The sequence below is a fragment of the Amblyomma mixtum genome, chromosome 7, assembly GCF_055824585.1.
Source record: "Amblyomma mixtum isolate Tamu chromosome 7, ASM5582458v1, whole genome shotgun sequence".
In the NCBI taxonomy this organism is placed as follows: Eukaryota; Metazoa; Arthropoda; class Arachnida; order Ixodida; family Ixodidae; genus Amblyomma; species Amblyomma mixtum.
This window is the reverse complement of record NC_143018.1, coordinates 129,076,974-129,094,263: the sequence shown is the minus strand read 5'-3', so window position 1 is coordinate 129,094,263 and position 17,290 is coordinate 129,076,974. Positions and strand designations below refer to the sequence as shown.

The 17,290-nt window shown below is 46.2% G+C and overlaps 1 protein-coding gene across 1 annotated transcript in view; it reads left to right on the top strand.

Moving 5' to 3' along the window:
- LOC149337567 (ATP-binding cassette sub-family C member 3-like) overlaps positions 1-15,828 on the top strand; it is a 162,192-nt gene extending 146,364 nt beyond the window's left edge. Inside the window, exons 26-27 of the mRNA XM_089553465.1 lie at positions 13,821-14,015; positions 15,587-15,828. Of these exons, the coding sequence (XP_089409591.1) occupies positions 13,821-14,015; positions 15,587-15,737 (346 nt within the window). The 3' untranslated portion in view covers positions 15,738-15,828. The remainder of the gene's footprint in view (positions 1-13,820; positions 14,016-15,586) is intronic.
- Positions 15,829-17,290: the final 1,462 nt, after the last annotated feature.

Genomic DNA, 17,290 nt, shown 5'->3' with positions numbered 1-17,290 from the left:
GTTACGTGAATAATCGGAGTAAATAAAACGAACGCCGCGGTTCTGCAATGATTCAATGTTATTTATTAGGTAAGATTGGTAAGGGTCCCATATAAATGTAGAATAGAATCTATAGAAATGTTCTGTTCATATCTTCCCTTCACCGTTTTTCCCTCCCGCGAATTCGTAGCTTTTTGCGGTCAAGTTTATTACCCTAACTGTTTCTCTTATGAGTCCATTATTTCTTCTAGGCATCATCATATCACTGACTAATATTTAAGAGATATTTTAGCATTGAATTGATCCGAGTTGAAGTTTATTCGCATCAACTACGCAGTACATGATCCAGGCCACTGGCTTTGCATTTATTGAACACAAACAACGACTTGGTGTCTATGAACCACAGGCTTACGCTATATCAGCGTTTGCATGCATCATTAATGGTATAGAAAAAATTCAAGAGAGCAACTTAATCAGTTACATATACCAGGATAAAATAACGGCAACCAGACTTCACTAGAGATTGTAGTGCATAAATATTGCAAGTGGGATCAGAATCCCACAACTATCGTATTCATTGAATAAGTAGTACAGAATTAAAACAAAGGAGTTCATACAGATTTCTGAAGCATCAGACGGAGGAATTTACACCCAGCCAGAAATTTCCCTTAATCAGAAAGTTATATATAATTGCACTGAAACTAGCTAAGCAGCGCTTTGAAGGCAGTTGCGGAAACAAAGACAAACATTGGTAAATTATATTTTGAAGAGAAAGCTTCTCTACGGGAGCTTGGCCTTCAATCTCGGACCATGTAAATTTGACCTTCAGCTGAGTTAGAGGTCAAACCATGAAAAAAAAGAAAAAGAATTTGAATCAATATCTATGATTGGGGTTGAACCCGTGGCTATGCGAATAAATCTCCTTTAAGGGTCGATCAGAGAGACCATTAGGCTATCGCCTCATTTTTTTCTTTATTGCATGGAAATAGAGCCGAAAAAAATATCTAAGCATGCTTACGCCACAAAACACCAGACCATCGTACCCCTGCATTACTCCACCTTCCAGTACATCAAAATTCTGCGATGCACACACATGCATCCAGATAGGGGAGCCAGCTAGGCGGCTCTTGCAGGGCAGCACATACCGCCCGCACCAAAGCACATTGTTCACGAAACACAAATTTCGACAACCATGGTGATTCGGCGTGGCGGCCCATCATGCGGCTCTTCCAGAGACTAAAAAGCCCAGCAACATAAATAGATCTTATAGCTCAACGCAGTTTGCCTCAACAGGCAAGAAACGGATGCTGCAGGGTGTGATGTCAATGTCCTTCTTAATTGTTCATTTTAATATGTCCCACAAGAACAAAGCATCAATGCACAGAATAAAACAATGGTCGGTCCTCTGGTGTACTGCACAGGCGGCAATTCACCGTCGAAAGCGCAAGCATCTACTTAGAATGAAGCCATGCCTTCATAGGCACCGTACATGTGTGCAGTTTAAAGAAGAATGTTCTTGCAGCAGAAGAAATGCACATTCGCCTAACACGTTTTAAAACTACTTGTCTGCTCTCATCTGATATTGTCTCAAGTTCTGAACGTGCAATATGAATATTGGTTTGGATGCTGCGGCCTGTATTACAGCAGAGAAGATGCGTGCCAATTAAGTGAGCGTCAACTAACTTCAGATGATTGCAAATAACTTTTGCAAAAAGTTTGTAATCTATATTAGAGAGGGAAATTGGACGATATCCCTCAGCTTTTTTCAACCGATTTGTGTCTATGCTTTCTTGAATTATGCCAAGAATAGAAAGTCGGGGAGAAAAAACCAACACCGTAAGGAGCCTGGGAAATTTCCATCAAGACAGGCCCTAGGCAAGTGGAAAATATTTTATAGAACTCTCTAGTAAGGTCATCTGGTCCACTAGGTTTCTGTGCCGTCAGACCAGAAATGGCAGATTTAATTTCGTCCAAAGTGCTAGGCCGCTCCACTACAGCACGCTGCTCATCGTCAAGTCGGAGAAAGGCTTCGAATAAGCGACTGTAACCTGACCTCACATTAATGCCCGCACATCCCCCGATCAGCTTCCAATAATAGTCAAAGAAAAGCATCAATTATAGCAGGACCATCGCTGTATGTGCAACCAGAATACTGAATTTGCAATATTTCTTTAGCAAGAGCAGTCTGCCTTTCATCGCTCAGGGCCAGTCGAGGTGGTTGCTCATCCAAAAACCTACGGGATCAAGGCCGCTTTGTGTCTTTCGGTTTCAAACTGCTGAAGCTTTCACAGCAGTGATATCTTCTACATAGGCACGTAGGCTACTCATTTCTAACTCATGGAACTCAACCAATTGTACGGCGAGCTGTCCAAAGTGATGTCTCTTCAAAAACGCGATTCTTGCTGAAGCTTTAATAGCAATGTTTTAAATAAGTCAAATTTTTTCAGAACTGAGAGATGACTGCATGACCACGTGTCCGTCAAGCAAGTCGATACAACACGTTTGAAGATTTCATCTGAGAGTCGCCCGCTATTCAGCTTCTACAGCTCCCATCGAGGATAGAGTAGGCGCCCACTGCACCTCCATATATGGAAAGACACCATGCAGCGATCACTGAAGAATATGGGTCGCACTCAGTATCTAAAAACACTGGCTGACTTGTCTGCAGAAACGTCAATCCTGTCAAGGATGAAGCGAAAAAAAGACGCAAGACTGGAGGAAACGCATACACAGAGACAGTCGCCAAACATACAACTGATTTACTATTGGCACAACCAAGTACTTAAAACCACCTTCCTGCGCAAACCCACATGAAAAAAAAAAAATCATAGTGAGGTCATAATTCAAACACCCGATAAAATACGGCACTGTTTCAAATGACCTCACTTTGTTTTTGTTTTTTTTTGTTTTTTTTTGCATTTGCGGTTGCGCAAGAAGGTGGTTTTAAGTACTTGGTTGTGCCAGTAGAAATCAGATGCCGTTCCGGCGACTGTGTGTGTGGATGTTTTTTCGCTAGTCCTGCGTCTTTCTTTCGCTGCTCCCTTTTCCTAGTAGACATTTATAGATCACCAGGAGTCCTCATACGCCTCCTGGCACAGTGGTGTAGCAGTTAAGTGATGCACCGCTGCCCTGCAATGGCAGGTGCTCCCAGCGGTGGGCCTTGTGCGACGCAATTGCTCTTCCCGAGCGAAAAAATTCCTAACACCTGCCATAGGGCGCAGTTAGCTCACTACTCGGTGGGCGGGTTGCGATGACGCCACAAGGTCATGTGACATAGGTGGCCCGTCTGCAGCCTAGGTTGCTCTCCGGAAACCACCTGCCAGATGCATGCTCGGGATTTTTCGGTCATAACGCCGACGCCGACAACGGCGACAACGTTTACGCGGACAAAGCCGACAAGATTTTCTGGTCCTGTCGTCTTCTTGTCTCTTTTTCCTTTTGCTACCCTCTTTTCTTCAAGAATGCACCAATATTCCGCTTTTTAACGACACAAAGGTTTTGTACAATCAAAAAGATAGATTAACTAGGGAAATAAGCGAAGCATTTCATGTTCACAAAAACCGCGACACATGCGTAAGCACCCCATTCGTCCTCGTTCATGATTGTTTAATATCGTATCTTGACCAGCATGACTGATTTTCACACCTTATCAGTGTTGTTGGGGTAGATCATGCATGCTCCTGGTTGTTGGGAGAGTATAGGTTTGTGTTCCTTGCAATAAACCTTCAGTTGCTAGTCAGCGCCTGTCCCGTCGTCTTCTTCTCTCTTGTGCCTCTTGAAGCGCTGTTTTCTTCAAGAATGTACCAACCCGCTCAACTCGCCGTTTTACTGAGGATTTTCTGGTGTACGCGATTCTTAGCGCGATGTCATTAAAATGCGAGCCAAACTGCCATATCGCCGCTTTCTTTTTATTACACAAGAAGATCACAGAAAAAAGTTGACACATTTGTTTGCTCCTCCCCATTGGTATCATGTTCACTCGATATGAAGCCAGCTAAAGTGGAGCAAAGCAAAAATTTTCGATGTTTCACATTTCCAAACATCGCAATTGGCCCCGGCCTCTGGCACAGATAGAGACAATAAATATGGAAAACTGCGACGTCCTTCCATAACTAATACATTGCACAGCCATCCAGTGAATTCATATGGTATTGGCTCTATGCGAGTCAGGAACGCTAGTTAGAAAGGGCCGAGGAATAATTATTCCGAAGACACGCCAAAGAATACGGTGTTATGCAGCCAGAGTTAGCGCGCAGCATCTCTCTGGAAACCTCGCAGCTGTCTGTTTCGTTACGATGCTTTTCTGCTTCAGTGTAAATGTACTTTCTCTTCGGGTTCGTTCGTATTGTATGGACAACCAAATGTGTTCATTCCCCGTACGCGAACACGTGCTCTTGGACGCGATTGTAGGTCACTCAGAGCTGAGCTTGTTCCATTGTCGGAATATGTTGCACAAGTGTCCGTCCATGTTCGCATTAAAGACTGTGCCGCTTAGATTTAAAATAAAAATAGTGCGAGTCAAGCTCTTCACATTACCTAATTTTTGCGCACCGTTATGTGGCGTGCGTCTCAAGGAAGATGAAAACGCTTGGTGGCACCGGGGCGGCTTGGAGTTGCAAAAAATTTTTTATGTCATTTTCACATTAGGCGGTAGTCAGTGCTTTCTTTATGTTTCGCTGAAATATCCCACGGAGCGAAGAAACAAGACAAAAGCTTTAAAGGAAGCAATCATGTTGTTATCGTTAGTTTATGACGTGCAAAATGCCAACGCCTATGTACAGCTTGATGCTAAAATAACTATATCTGATCAAAGCAAGGCACTAAATTCCTGAACTTTGGGTAGGAAAAGACCAGCTGCCAATGGTATTAACGCAGTAGCGTTAAAGAGCTTGTGTTGCAGAAAATCCGGTGTTGGCGTCGGCGTCTGACCGTGAGCGAACAAATGGAGGGCACGTTTAAGCTCGTACTTAAGGGTATGATGCGACAGGGTTATGAGTTAATTCACACATATGCAAAAGGTAATTCTCTACTTTACATTCATTTAGATGTTTGGGAGTAGTCATAGCCCTCCAGGCGCAGTGGTTAAGCGATGCTCCACTGCGCTGCGATTGCAGATTCTCCCAGCGGTGGGCCTTGTCCGACCCAGGTGGCTGTTCCCTGGCGACCAGTCATTAATCTAACTACCACCTGCCATGGTGGTAGTTAGATACTCGCAATAGACGATATTCACGCTATCAGTCAGATGATAGAGAAGTGCGCAGAAAAAATTCAGGGGGACACTTTGTTGACCTAAAGTACGGTGAGGCAAAAGCCTTAAGCGCGGTGTTGCTGCTTGTGTCACTGATGCGTTGTTAAGATGTTAGGCTTCGCCTCTAAGAGTGAAATGCGACAGCGCCTTGCAACGCTCCCAGGGAGTCCATAGAACGCCATCGCCCGTTCGGCCTTACTCCTCGGCAAATTGGTTTTTGAGGGAAGGAAATGTACCTGTCTCGCATATCTAGGTGGACACCTAAACCTCGCCGAAACGGGAAGGGAGGAAGGTGGGAGCGAACGAAGACACCGCATTCACTAGACGCGCCTTTGATCATTCCAAATCATCGAGCTTGCGTGGCGGAGTGGTTAGCACTCCGGAGACCCTGGTTCGATGCCCCAACTCGACCAATTTCCGACTCGGTTTTATTTATTTATCTGGCCTGACTAGAAGGGTTAATTAGGCTAATTGGGTAATTATGCGATTGAATAAACTCCGTCCCACTTACTTGGAGTATCACTGTACGATCCCTTTAATTGGTTGCATGGTTATTAGCGAAAGTACAATTAACCACGTTTGAAATTCGCGCACTGTGACGTCACGACCGTTTCGACCAATTGAAAAGCGTGACATTTCTGTCGAGAACCCCTGCTTACAACGATGAGGCATTAAAGGCTTCCGCCTTAATATAACCAACCCCTATATACAGCCTTCATTGATTGCGAGAATGCATTTTGCTCAGTAGAAACCTCAGCTCTCATTCAGGAATTGCGGAATCAGGGAGTATAAAAGGGTTATGTGAAAACAGTTGATGATATCAAAAACGACTGCACAGTTACCATAGACCCCCATAACGTCAAGAATAATATTTCAATAAGAAAATGTGTCAGGCAGTGAGGCAAGATCTCGCCAATGCTATTTACCGTCTGTTTACAGGAGGTATTCCGGGGCCTCAAATGGGAACAGTGGGGGGTACGAGTTAATAGAGAATACCTAAGTAATTCCCAATTCGTTGATGACATTGTCTTGCTAAGTCATTCAGTGCATGAACTGCAAAGCATGATCAGTGAGTTAGAGAGGAAGAGCAGAACGCTGGTGCAAAAAATTAATATGCAGATAACCAAAGTAATGTTCAAAAGTCTTTCAAGGAAACAGCAGTCCGCAATTGGTAGCGAGTGACTGGAAGTAGTAAGAGACTATGTCTACTTAGGGCAGGTAGTGACCGCTGATCCAGATCATGAGAGGGAAATAACTAGAAGAATAAGAATGGAGTGGAGCCCATATGACAGGTTCTCGGAGATCATGAATGGCAGTTTACCAATATCCCTGAAGAGAAAAGCATGCAACAGCTCTACCTTAACGGTACTCACCTAAGTGGCAGAGACATGGAGGCTAACCAAATGGCTTCAGCTTGAGGAAAACGCAGCGAGCTATGAAAAAAAATTATAGGTGTAATGTTAAGAGATTAGAAGCTGGCGGAGTGGGTGAGGGAACAAACGCAGGTTAATGACATCCTAGTCGAAATAAAGAGGGAGAAATTGGCATGGGCAGGGCATGTAATGCGTAGGGAAGTTACCCGCTGGTCCTTAAGGGTAATGGAGGGAATCCCAACAGAAGGCGAACGTAGCAGGGCGCAGCAGAAAGTTAGGTGGGCGGATGAGATTAAGAAGTTCAGTCTTATTCAGGCTTATGAAGATGATGCCATGGTGGGCAGTTTGCTCAATATCCGGTTTGCAGGCTGTGTGTGTTGCACACACGGGATACCCAGCTTTACCCACCAGAGTGAAGCTATCACTTCAAAATCCAAGAAATACCCCCGAGGTGCAACCTAGGAGGCAGGTGGGCACGTAGGGGACGTGACCTTGCGCCATCATCACAACCTGCCGCCCCATTATCAGCAAACTGCCCACCGTGGCAGCTGGCACTTAGATTAATGATTTGTCGCTCGGGAAGAGCAACTTGTATCTACTAGGCCCACCAAATGTAGCACCTTCCATCACACTGCAGTGGCGCATCGCTTAACCGCTGTACCACTGCGCCAGTAGTGGTTTGAGGACGACGAGGAATTTGTAAATGTAAAGTATAGAATGACCAATTCTATATATGTGGGAATTAAGCATTTACGCTATCCCGTCATACATTTAAGGCGTAGCTTACATGTCAACTCCATTTTTTAAAAATAATACATGTTTGGCTAGTCCAATATGCTTCTTGTTCGAGCTGCACACTTCTAACAAATGTGGCATGCAGAAACCCGAAGGTTTTCGACCATTTTGTAGTTCACGAGGTCCACTTCGCAATTAGATTCTTTGTTCTTCAAACACCCATCATGCTAGCCATAAATGAATTTGTAGAGGGCGCATCGTTGGTAATGGCAGTTTAATATGTAATTAATTTGATTTCGCGCTCGAAATTTGTGTGCCCCCAATTAGCAAACTGTGTCGTTTTGCCTCATGTAGTTATTTTGTCTCTCTGATGGGTACCTGAAGTCGGGAACACATTTTTCGGCTAATGGTTTGTTCGACTATGCGAGCAGCAGTGATCCTCTTGAGCTCTCGAACCACTCGTGCACTTGATGGAGCTTCTGCGCTGCATTTCTATCTAGGCAAGGTGTATTTTTCTGGGATTCTGCTTTCTACTTGTCGTATTACTGCTCGTAAAGGTCTGGTTCAGCTGCCTGCTCCTCCTGAACGTCCGTCGTGTTCCGGAGAATCATTGCGAAATCGGAAACGGCGGCCCAATGGACTGTACAGGAGGAACCTGCCTCCATTGTTCTATGTACGGTATGTCGTTGGGGCTAGCTCGGTGCGGTTTCTGAAATCGTGTACTGTGTATAACCTCCGTACTCGTACGGCTGCCTCTCCGTGCCCTATGCGTATTGGACACATCGTAGGGTGCCTGCGACCCACTGGAGACGTTCCACCAAACCCTGAGCCCGCCTTCCGTATCCGCGTATGCTGCAGCAAACGCGAAAGCAACCGTAATGCGTGGGATGGCTTCACCCTTGCAGCATTAATCTGGCAGTGCCTGAATACTACCGCTTGGGTGGCTCCGGCTCCAGGGCTTCGCGGCTGCGCCTGGTTTGTTCTTTTCCACAATTTTCGGACGATTGCTTCGCAACAGCAGCATCCCCTTACGATGTCGTCGACTGCGGATCTCCTGGAGAGTGCAGCGCCTACAGTTTTGTGTGATGGTCTGCCCTCAGTATTACGTCTATGTGCTTTCGTACACTCTGTTCAGAGTCTCTGACAGACAGTTCCATCCTCCTGCTCAAAGCGACATGGTTCGATTCTTGCGAGCTCATTCTACGACATTTACCGCCTAGTCCTGGAAGGCAGATGAGGGGGCATACTCGTCGCCGCTCCGGCTGACCTTTCGATCTTAAAGCAGGGGGTCGAGAACGCCGACTTGGAAAGGATATTCTTAGGTCCTCCTACATGACGCACCTGTCCTCCTCGGATGCGCATGTTGCCTACCGTAGAGACGCGCCATGGCAAAACAGCTGCCGGGCGCCTGGCTTAAACGCGCCCTCTTTAAATCGTACCACGACGTCTAGCTCACCAGTGACTTCAATGGTCCCATTGACTGGGGAACCTTCGTGAACATTTACCTGACACTTACCTACACCTCTTAAGAAGGACACGAAGCAGACGAAGATTGTGTCCTACGACGTCTTCTTTGATCGGATAGGTAGCGATCACAATAACTGGGACAAAGCAAAAATGGCGACAACAGAAAAGAATGCGTCAGCCCGCGGCAACCTTGAGTCATTTATACCAAGACAACGGCTAACACACGAAACAAGAACGATGGCACCCTGCATCCTTTCTATGAGAACTGACTGAAAAGACTTCTAAATGCTCAAAAACCGGTGGCATCCAGCCTGTAGCCTCATTGTGAGCAAGGAACTCGTTACGGAGAGCGGTCGTGCTAGGCATGACAGCTGTACAGGCAGCGTGAAATTTACTCTTCCGATCCAGAACTCTTCGCATGGTACAAGGCCGGCCAACAGCATGAAAACGAGGCGAGAAAGACTAAGCGGGCGGCTCAGATGCCTAAAGGACGAGAGGGACGTCTGGCGAAGAGACGCCGCCAAGCTTCTGAACGACACCGACGGCGTGTCGCTGCCGAAATGTCAGTAGAAGAAACAACTTTCGCTACTTAGTTTTTGACATGCCTGAGCTAAACCGCTGGCAATTTTTAATGCAAATGGAAAGGAAGACAAAGAAAAGTGGTTATTTTCATCGCCTCTGTGGCGTAATGCACTGGCGCACCGCCATATGGAACACGCAAGACAGCGGTTTGGATCCATATTCTGAGACCTTTATCACTGAACAAAACAAAGCAAAACAATTTGCTAGTCCTCTAAGAGTGTGCTACGTTTCAGGTTGCATTTTGAGACCCTTTAAGATCGTAATGGCTTTTGAAACTTCTCGCCGGAAATCTGTTGCGTTTTCTATTTTCCAGCAACCAGCAATTATATGCCCCTATATAAGTTACTGATTCGCTTGGGTTTTGTGTTAACTTTTAGGCAGCATTCTAACACTCTTTAAAACCAATGTATTGTCATGTGGTCATGCTTCTAGTCGACGTGTGCTTGAATGCGCCTAGGGGCTATGTTTTCTCAGTTCGCAACCCGGGCAGAATTGGCAGAGCTCAGTTGCATGCTTTATAGCGATGGCCCTTGCTTACAAACATATACTACACGTACTTTTGTTCGCAATAAAAACACGGTAGAATAAGTACGTCCACTTCGTGCACGCTTTATACCGCTGTTTTGATGACGCTGGAAAATTGGCATGTGCAGAAATTCAAGTCCAGCGCTGCGATGTTGTGTATCTTGCAATAATACGCAGCAGCCTGACTATGGCCACTGCAAGACAAAGACACACCCTCTAGTTAAACTTATCCGGTGTCAGCTGCCGCCCCTATCCCTACTAACATCCTAATGCCACCCTTTCACCTGACCCTGGCAGCATTTTATAATCATATTCATTTCAACATTGCTACAAAGAACGACAGTATGACGACAGTGCAGCATGCACTGAACGACACGCCACAGTATTATTGGGGTTCTGTAATAGTCACTTTACAAACCAGCTCTCCGTGTTCAGCTATGTCGTTATTAATCTGCTGCGCTTCGTAAACAAAGATAAGTCTGAAATATCTACCCGGCTGCTTAAGAGGAAACTGCTCGGGCTATATTCGTGGGAACCAAGCGTGTTTCGGTGGTACAGTGCCGCGTGAGGGATGAAATTTGGGCAAAATATAGCGCTACGTCAAAGGCACAGGCAGAGTATCTAACGAGCACTGGTCACTTCGGGCTTTTCTGCATACACCGCTACTGAGAAGAGTTGGTACGTTGAATGCGTTCATTTCTCACATGGTCATTCATACCTGTACTATGAATGAATTCACCGTCATTACTGCTGGAACCTTCGTGATGCAATATTTCTTTTCCTGAGTAATTTTCAGGCGCTTGTTGCAAAAACGCATGTCAGTGAGGTATGCCACCTAGGTGCAAGATCTTTTTCAGCGATTCTCATTCGCTAGGACAGACCTTTAAACTCGATTCACCTTTTCGCTTTATAACTCTAACCTCGGTCTCACTTGACTCCAAAACAGTTGTTTTGGGTACTTTTAACTTTATTTTGTGCACTGCATGCATGGGTCTTGAATTCATGCATGCGCTACGTTCGATGAAGCTGCTGAGGTGTGAAAATATTTTTATGGACGAGATAGATTGAAATCTAGAGAGATGGTAGGAAAAGAAACCTAAACATTTTGAAGCTGAGCATTTAAAGTGAGATACACTCAGGCAGCCTACTCTGACGCACTTTTCCGACGGCACTAAATCATTGAGTGTAAGCGTGTGCTTCTCCATCTTGTGTTGACACCTTCGACAGTTACTGGCTGAAATTCGAGACCGTGCCTCGTAAGCTCGCATACCTCATCTTCATATTCAACATGCATGTCTTTAATGGTTCCGTTCGCAGAAGGTGAGGGAGGGGTTATGAATGGTTGCAAAAGAAGGGAAACAATAAGCAGAACAAAAAATACGGAAGGAATGCCATGGCAGATACCAATGTCAAATGTACAGGGCAGAAAAAAGTGTCACAAGATGTGTAGCGGTAAAGAAAAATTTAAAATTATCCAGTAATGCAGGATAATCCGATTGCAGTATGTCACCTAACTTCACGCGCTTTTGCGTGAAAGTTCCGAGAAACCCTTAGAGTGTGGGGGGGTAGCGGTCTCGGACTCGAAGGAGATTACCTCGACACAGCGTGGCAAGCTCAGCGGAGGCCAGCTTACCAAGTGACAAGAGGTTTTTGGTTGTTTGGTGCCTAGCTTTCGCCGGTCGCAAGCCAGAGAATGGGTCGGAGCCAGAGGTTCACAAACAAAACAATGTTTATACAGCAATGAGACAATACAGGGGATTTCACAATCACTAGTACAAACACATACAAAATGATTAACAAAACAATGCAACTGATGCAATGTTAAACTCGAGAGAGAATACGATACTCAAAGGCAATATTGCACCTAAAGTGCACTAACACAAGAGAGAGGCAAAAAAACGAAATACAATTTGTTCACCGGGCACTGCGACAGTCCGACGACCAGAGGTCGACGACGATGCCGTCCCGCAGACTGGCGCACGTTGCCTCGTTGGTCCGTGGCTGGCCGAGTGGTGTTTTCCCGCGAGTCGAACGGGCGCGCTTCTCAGAAGCTTAAACAGCTGTTCGTAATAGACTGACAGCGGTCAAAGTCATTATTATATAGGCTTGGTCAGCGCCTGTTTGTTCTACGCGCCATAGTAGGTGCGCACATACACGTAGTGTCGGCCGTGCAGTCTCCCTTTCCTTCTCGCGCCGGCCAAGCGTGCTCATTGGTCGAAAGCCGGGAGTCTCTTCGTGGAGCTTCTCGTAATTTCTGGCATGGCGCTGCCAGGGATGGTACACGGCCGCAGTCGTCCACCAATCCAAAACAGTGAACGGCCTTACTTTCCGAGCCCGTGACATAAACCACGCGGAGGAGGTCGCCATTGCGTTGGCTGCATCTGATTCCAATTCAAAAACAATTATTTCCGACTCGCGAGGGGCATGTCGGAACGTCGAGCAGGGCTGGGTACCATATCTAGCCTACCGCATTCTCCAAAACAGCGTCCACACCTGGGACCCCGCGCACCGCCGTATCGTTTGGGCTCCTGCTCACATGGGCCTTGAGGGAAATGAGGCAGCTGACGCCGCCGCCCGTGCGCTCTCTCACCGGACATTCCCCTCCGACCCCGACGACCAGGAACTCGAATTCACTCCCGCTTACTCCTTTAAAGACATTGTTTTACATTATCAATCTGGCCGTGGTCTTTATCCCCGCCCGTGTAAAGGTCTCTCAAAGGCGGAGGAGCGGCTTTTGCTTCGCCTGTATACCAATACTTTGCTGTGCCCGGCAGCTCTCAAACACTTCGACCCTTCTTTCTCGGGCAGCTGTCCGCACTGTGCGGAGAAGTCTTCGGACATTTACCACATGGTGTGGGCCTGCCCCTCCAACCCTGCTATCCCCCCTCACCCCAACCCAACCCGGGAGGACTGGGAGGCGACCCTGCTCGGCTGCTCTGACCAGCAGGCCCAACGGGCCTTGGTCGCGCGAGCCCGGGCGGCGGCCTACGCCACTGGGGTCCCGAACTAGGGACCTCCACCTAGTACTTGTAAGGGCTGGCCCCCTCTGGGTCAGCTCATACAATACCTCCAGTAGTGCATGTGTAAATAAATGTTTTCCACCACCACCACCGACGGTTTGCAGTAGAAGCGACTACGACGTTCTAGAGAAATCGGTGTCGCGGCTGACTCATTCCTTCCGGCGAGCGGTAGTGGAGGGGGCACTCACACGCAGGGGTTTCCTTCTCCCCCGTTTTACGACCGCGCCGGCGAGATGCGTCCGCGCGGCGCTGTTTTTCATTCTTGGTTTCAAAAATGCACCGAATTTTGTGACACAGTACCGGCTGACTGTGGAAGCAGTGCAAGTGAAAATTTCCGATCTATGTTTTGATGATCCTTGTGTAGCTGTCTGATCTATTTAGGATTTGTTGCAACGTTCAAGCAGGCTACTCCTTTCTTCTGTAGACTAGGAACAAAAAAATTGGTGAAGGCAACGTTTGAAGAACGCAAACGACATATATGCACAAGGAGTTAAATAATCAATGGGTTAAGCATAGGAGCCCGTAAACGTTTGTCACCAAGAGTGGGAAAATTCAACAATAATTTTTGCAGTAGACAAAGGACTTAATGAAGTACAGTTGATGAGGGTTCCAGACTGCTCTGATATTTCGTAATTTCTAACGCTTGTGTGTGTTAAGCTCGTGGTCGGATGGTATGAATCGATATTTTAGATAGCCTGTGAAGTGGAAAAGCCAAGTGATCTGGAAGCACTGCACCAAAGTTCCGTGATGTGAACTGCCCAAGTTTATTTTTACGTTGTCTCAATACCCAGGAATGCGAGTAAGTTTGAGACAGCGCTAGGAAAACTTAAAGCAACGACCTATTTTCGCTTCTAAGCGATTGTGCGTACTGTTCTGGCTGATCGATCACAGCGTGGGCCAGCGGCAGTTGGTCTGCCTCGCCCGGGCTCTGCTGCGGGGAACGCGGATCCTGCTATTGGACGAGGCCACGTCGCAGATGGATGGCGATACGGACCGCCTCATCCAGGTGGCGCTGAGGTCTGCCTTCGCGCAGTGCACGCTGTTCACCATCGCCCACCGCATTCACACGATACTCGACTACGACCGGTAAGCTGGGGACAAGAACCGCCAGCCTCTCAGAGGGAACAGAGGTCGATCGAAACGTTTTCCCAGCTTTTGGATGGGGGCGTAAGAATGAGAAGCGGGCGATGGCATTTCATAATGGCATTTCACGGGAAAGAAAACCGTGGAAGCGGCTGTGAGAAGCGGTAGAGTGCTCTGGGCTCGGAAATAAAGTTTTATTATTGCGGGCTTTGCGTAATTGCGTGCTTAGCGGAATAGCGGGTCCAGAGTGCGCACGCGCAGAACGCTATCGGGGAAATAGTGTTATCGTTCGCACGCAGTTTCCATAAGTTAACGTTTGCGGCAGTTGCAGATTTTACGCCCTTAGCGTGAAAACATGGCGGCGTCCTTCCAAGCGAAAGCCGCCCGCTTCAGCCGAATAGGCAGTCTATGCGATTCCAGCCGGCATGTTTACCGGCAACTACTGGTGTTGTTGCTTTTTGCTATGGGTTACCTGGCTTCGACGATAAAGTTTAACCTTCCATTGAGCCCGGTTTTGGAGGTACGCTCTGGATTCTGGAGCTCTGAAGCCTAATGGAACCTCTAGCTGCAGTCCAGCAGTCTGCAACTACCTGGAATTAGCAAAAATAGATTTCGAGCTTTTTCATGGAGTTTTATATACTTAAACTATGTAACACAGCAGTTTAATTAAATTTACCAAATCTTATTTGAAGATTACATGTCATCGATGAAAAATATTCTAACTCGAGCGTTTTGTACTTAACATCACCTTGACTAGATGGCGCCACTGTATCAGGCGTCTTATTTCACTTTATTTCAGTTTCTGCGCCATTTTGCTGGCGAAAATAACCGCTGCAGTAATAATTGGCTTAAAAACTGAATTATTATACCTTGGCAAGTTAGCTGCAGTGGCGACAATTTTAGAAAAACCTTTAACTTCTGTGGCCAGGAGATCGCGTTTAGCACTTTCATAACGCTATACCGTAACTGTCTCTGGGGGTAAGTTGCTTACGGCGCGCTGACGTAATTTGTCTTAAGTCCGCTTTAGCGCTAAGGCTGTACTGAAGCTCTCTAATACATTATAGCACCGAGGTATGTACCAGAGCCTCATTATATCAATGCTTTTGCTTTTCTTCAAGTTCGAAACTGGGTAGATCGCTGCTAAAATAAAACCCGTGATTTAGCGCGGAAAGCCAGAGCGCCTCCGTGACAGCGAGCGAGGCCAGTGAAGTATGTTATTGTCGGGCCTTAATTTCCTACTCGTCGCAGTAGCCAGCTTATTCTCAAAAACAAACTCATTGGAAAACAGAACAATGTTTAGAGATATTCAGTCTCTGAAAAGGACGTGTTAAATTTACAATAGGAGGTGACTATCAACTCACTATAGGTGGTACACATAGCTTAATGTGCAGCGCACTACACGTGGCACTGCTTTAAGAAAATGCGAAAGCACTGTTAACATGCTGCATTCTCACAGAAGCTGTATACGGCCGATGGAATTCGTTTGTCAGTTTTTAAATGCGCATACCTTACATATTGCTTTTTTCATTAGTAGTTTCAATTATTGATTGTGTATCCGTCCCATTGAATTGCAGGATACTCGTGATGGAAGACGGCAAGGTCCGAGAATTCGACACGGTACAGAAGCTACTCTCTGACTCGTCATCTTTGTTCTACAGCATGGCCACTGAAGCGGGAATTCACGGCAGAAGAAACAGCTTTGAATCCCTCGTCACTACTTTGTAGCTGAACGCTTCCCACGTCGCACTGTGGCTATGTGCGTTACGAATTACTTGCCTAGTAGGCAACCTAGCGCCGACACTAGAATAACTTAGACGCGCACAATACATATTATACATTAAGGTTGCCCGTCGGCCGTGTGGCGAGGCAGGCGTAATTTCGCATATGCGAGATCCGTTGTTCAGGCTACCACATTCCATATCCATTAAAGGATCTCTCCTCCTCCAGGCTACCACATTCTTATTTATTCTCAAACTGCCTTCAAAGCGCTGATTAATCGTTTCTTGCCTTCTGCTTTCTTTTTTGGTTCACTATTTCCCAGCAATGGTGCTATCGTGTGTTTGGAGGAAAATATTTATTCCTGCTATTGACTACTCTCATCAGCAGGCTTTCGGAAGCTTGCAGTCAGAATGAAATTTTCGGAATCAAAGGAATAAAATATTTTAGCCGTGTTATTACTGATTCTCTTGCTCTTACTGTTACATACTGGCGTTTTTGTTTTACCCAACAAAAATAGCCTCGTGAGGAGCGCCCGTCAATTACACTTCCTGACATGCTTGCTCACGGGCAGCTCAGCCAGCGATGGTGTTTACCAATGATATTAAACAATTGAAGTAGCCTTGACATGTCATCCACCTGTTGCCAAAAGGGGTGGCCATTACTGAGGTGCACTTTATGGCCGCCATCGGAGGAGCTCCATGCTTCCTCTTTTCGTTTCTTTGGTATTAATTAATTATACCCATCCATTAGACAGTGTACTGTGAAGGATGAGGGACTTGGAGAATAGTGATCTACCGCTTCATTTATTACCAATCATACGCTTGTGCGCTTACGATTGCGTCCTTTATTGTACAACTAAACCACCTCTGGTTATGAACTTTTTGTCAAGTCTCTTTATCTTTGTATATGGTGCACTACATGGCAGCATTGCATTGATGTCTACAAAACTGTTTCTATATTATATTATAGGCGCACAACTTAATACTTGCGGGCATATTCTTTTAAAGAACGTGTTTATAAAAAGTTTTCCGGAATGCAGAAAACATAGGCCTCAAATCCAGGTAGGTATGTCACCCTCTAATTCCATGTATCCAACCTCCAGCAAACATTCCAAAGGCTGATACTTTGCGTGTAAACGACAGTCGTTACTGGCTTACAAACCCCTTAACCTGCCTATCCTTGTATACGGGCACATTGTGTGGAATATCCGCAAGCTCCTTGGTAAAACAAATGGTGATTTGAAAAAAAAAAAGAACGTTTTATCATCATCTTCAGCAGCATAACTGTGTTCACTGTAGGACTATAGCCTCTGCTATATTCCTCCAACTGGCTCTGTCTTGTGCGAGCTACGGTCACCTTTTCAGCGCAAACTTATTGAGCTCATCCGCACACCTGACATGCTGCAGCTTCTTGGTACGCTTGCCTGTTCTTCGAATCCACTTCGTTGCTGTTGTCCACCATCGTTTGTTTAGCCTTCGCATTTCATTGTAAATGTAAAGCTCGCAAACGCACCGACATGAGAAAGACGACTGACAAATACTACTTCCATCCAAATTTTA